At 56.3% G+C, this 1,280-nt stretch overlaps 1 protein-coding gene across 1 annotated transcript in view; it reads left to right on the plus strand.

Annotated features, from left to right (window-relative positions):
- LOC308149621 (inactive rhomboid protein 2-like) overlaps positions 1-1,280 on the plus strand; it is a 42,215-nt gene that overhangs the window by 27,959 nt on the left and 12,976 nt on the right. The window contains 3 exon segments of the mRNA XM_080522493.1: positions 221-327; positions 844-1,036; positions 1,038-1,100. Of these exon segments, the coding sequence (XP_080378619.1) occupies positions 221-327; positions 844-1,036; positions 1,038-1,100 (363 nt within the window).

The following is a 1,280-nucleotide window of genomic DNA, read 5'->3' on the forward strand; positions in this document are numbered from 1 at the left end:
CTCTCTCTCTTTCCCTCCCTTACCCTCTCTCTCTCCCCCCTCTCTCTCTCTCTCCCCCCCCCTCCCTTACCCTCTCTCTCTCCCCCCTCTCTCTCTCCCCCCCCCTCCCTTACCCTCTCTCTCCCCCCCCTCTCTCTCTCTCGCTCCCCCCCCCCTCTCTCTCTCTCCCCCCCCCCCTCTCCCCCCCCCCTCCCCCCCCCCCCCCCCCCCCCCTCTCCAGGTGGATGCCCATGATGAGCTGTACTCCATGGCTGATGATGTGTTTGAGTCTCCGCCCATGTCGGCCTCGTTCGCACCCGGGGAACAACCAGAACCCTTCTCACAGCCGTTGTCCTAGTGAGTAGTGAGGAGGGAGGGAGTGAGGCAGGGAGGGAGGGAGGCAGAGAGACAAATCGATCCCGTCCCTTTGAGCCCCACAAACTTTGACACAGTGTTATTGTCTTTCTTTCCTCCTCCTACCATCTTCCTTCTTGTTTTTCCGCATCCATCACATCCACTCCATCCGTCACGCACTCTTTCCCCCCCCCCCTCTCTCTCTCTCTCTCTTTTGCTCTGTCTCTCTCTACCTCCGCCTCTCTATCTCTCTCTCTCTCACCCCCCCACCTCTCTCTCTCCCTCTCTCTTTTGCTCTGTCTCTCTATACCTCTCTCTCTCACCCCCCACCTCTCTCTCTCCCTCTCTCTTTTGCTCTGTCTCTCTATACCTCTCTCTATCTCACCCCCCCTCTCTCTCTCCATCTCCATCCTTTCTCTCCTCCCATCCACTCCTTCTCTCTTCTTCTCCTCCTTCTCTCTTCTTCTCCTCCTTCTCTCTTCTTCTTCTCCTTCTCTCGTCCCCCAGTAGGGACATAAGTAGGGCCCCTGTCTGTGAGAAGCGGCGGGGGCGTCGCATCGCGTCCCAGGTGAAGCACTTTGCCTTCGACAAGCAGAAGCGCCAGTACGGCATGGGCGTGGTGGGGAAGTGGCTCAACCGACACTACAGACGCAGCCTCAGCAGCCAGGTGCAGAAGCAGCTGGACGACTTCCACAGCCACAGGTGAGACAGACACACACACACACACACACACACACACACACACACACACACACACACATACACCGGTACACTCACACGGAAATAGACACGCAGGCATACACCACACACACATGCATGAAACACACACACACACACACACACACACACACACACACACACAGATGCATGCGCACCACACACATATACATGAAACACATACACATCGAAATTCACATACTTTTAGTATGTACAGTCAAAAGGAAAAG

Source organism: Nansenia antarctica, assembly GCF_963989245.1.
Source record: "Nansenia antarctica genome assembly, chromosome: 2".
NCBI lineage: Eukaryota > Metazoa > Chordata > Actinopteri > Argentiniformes > Microstomatidae > Nansenia > Nansenia antarctica.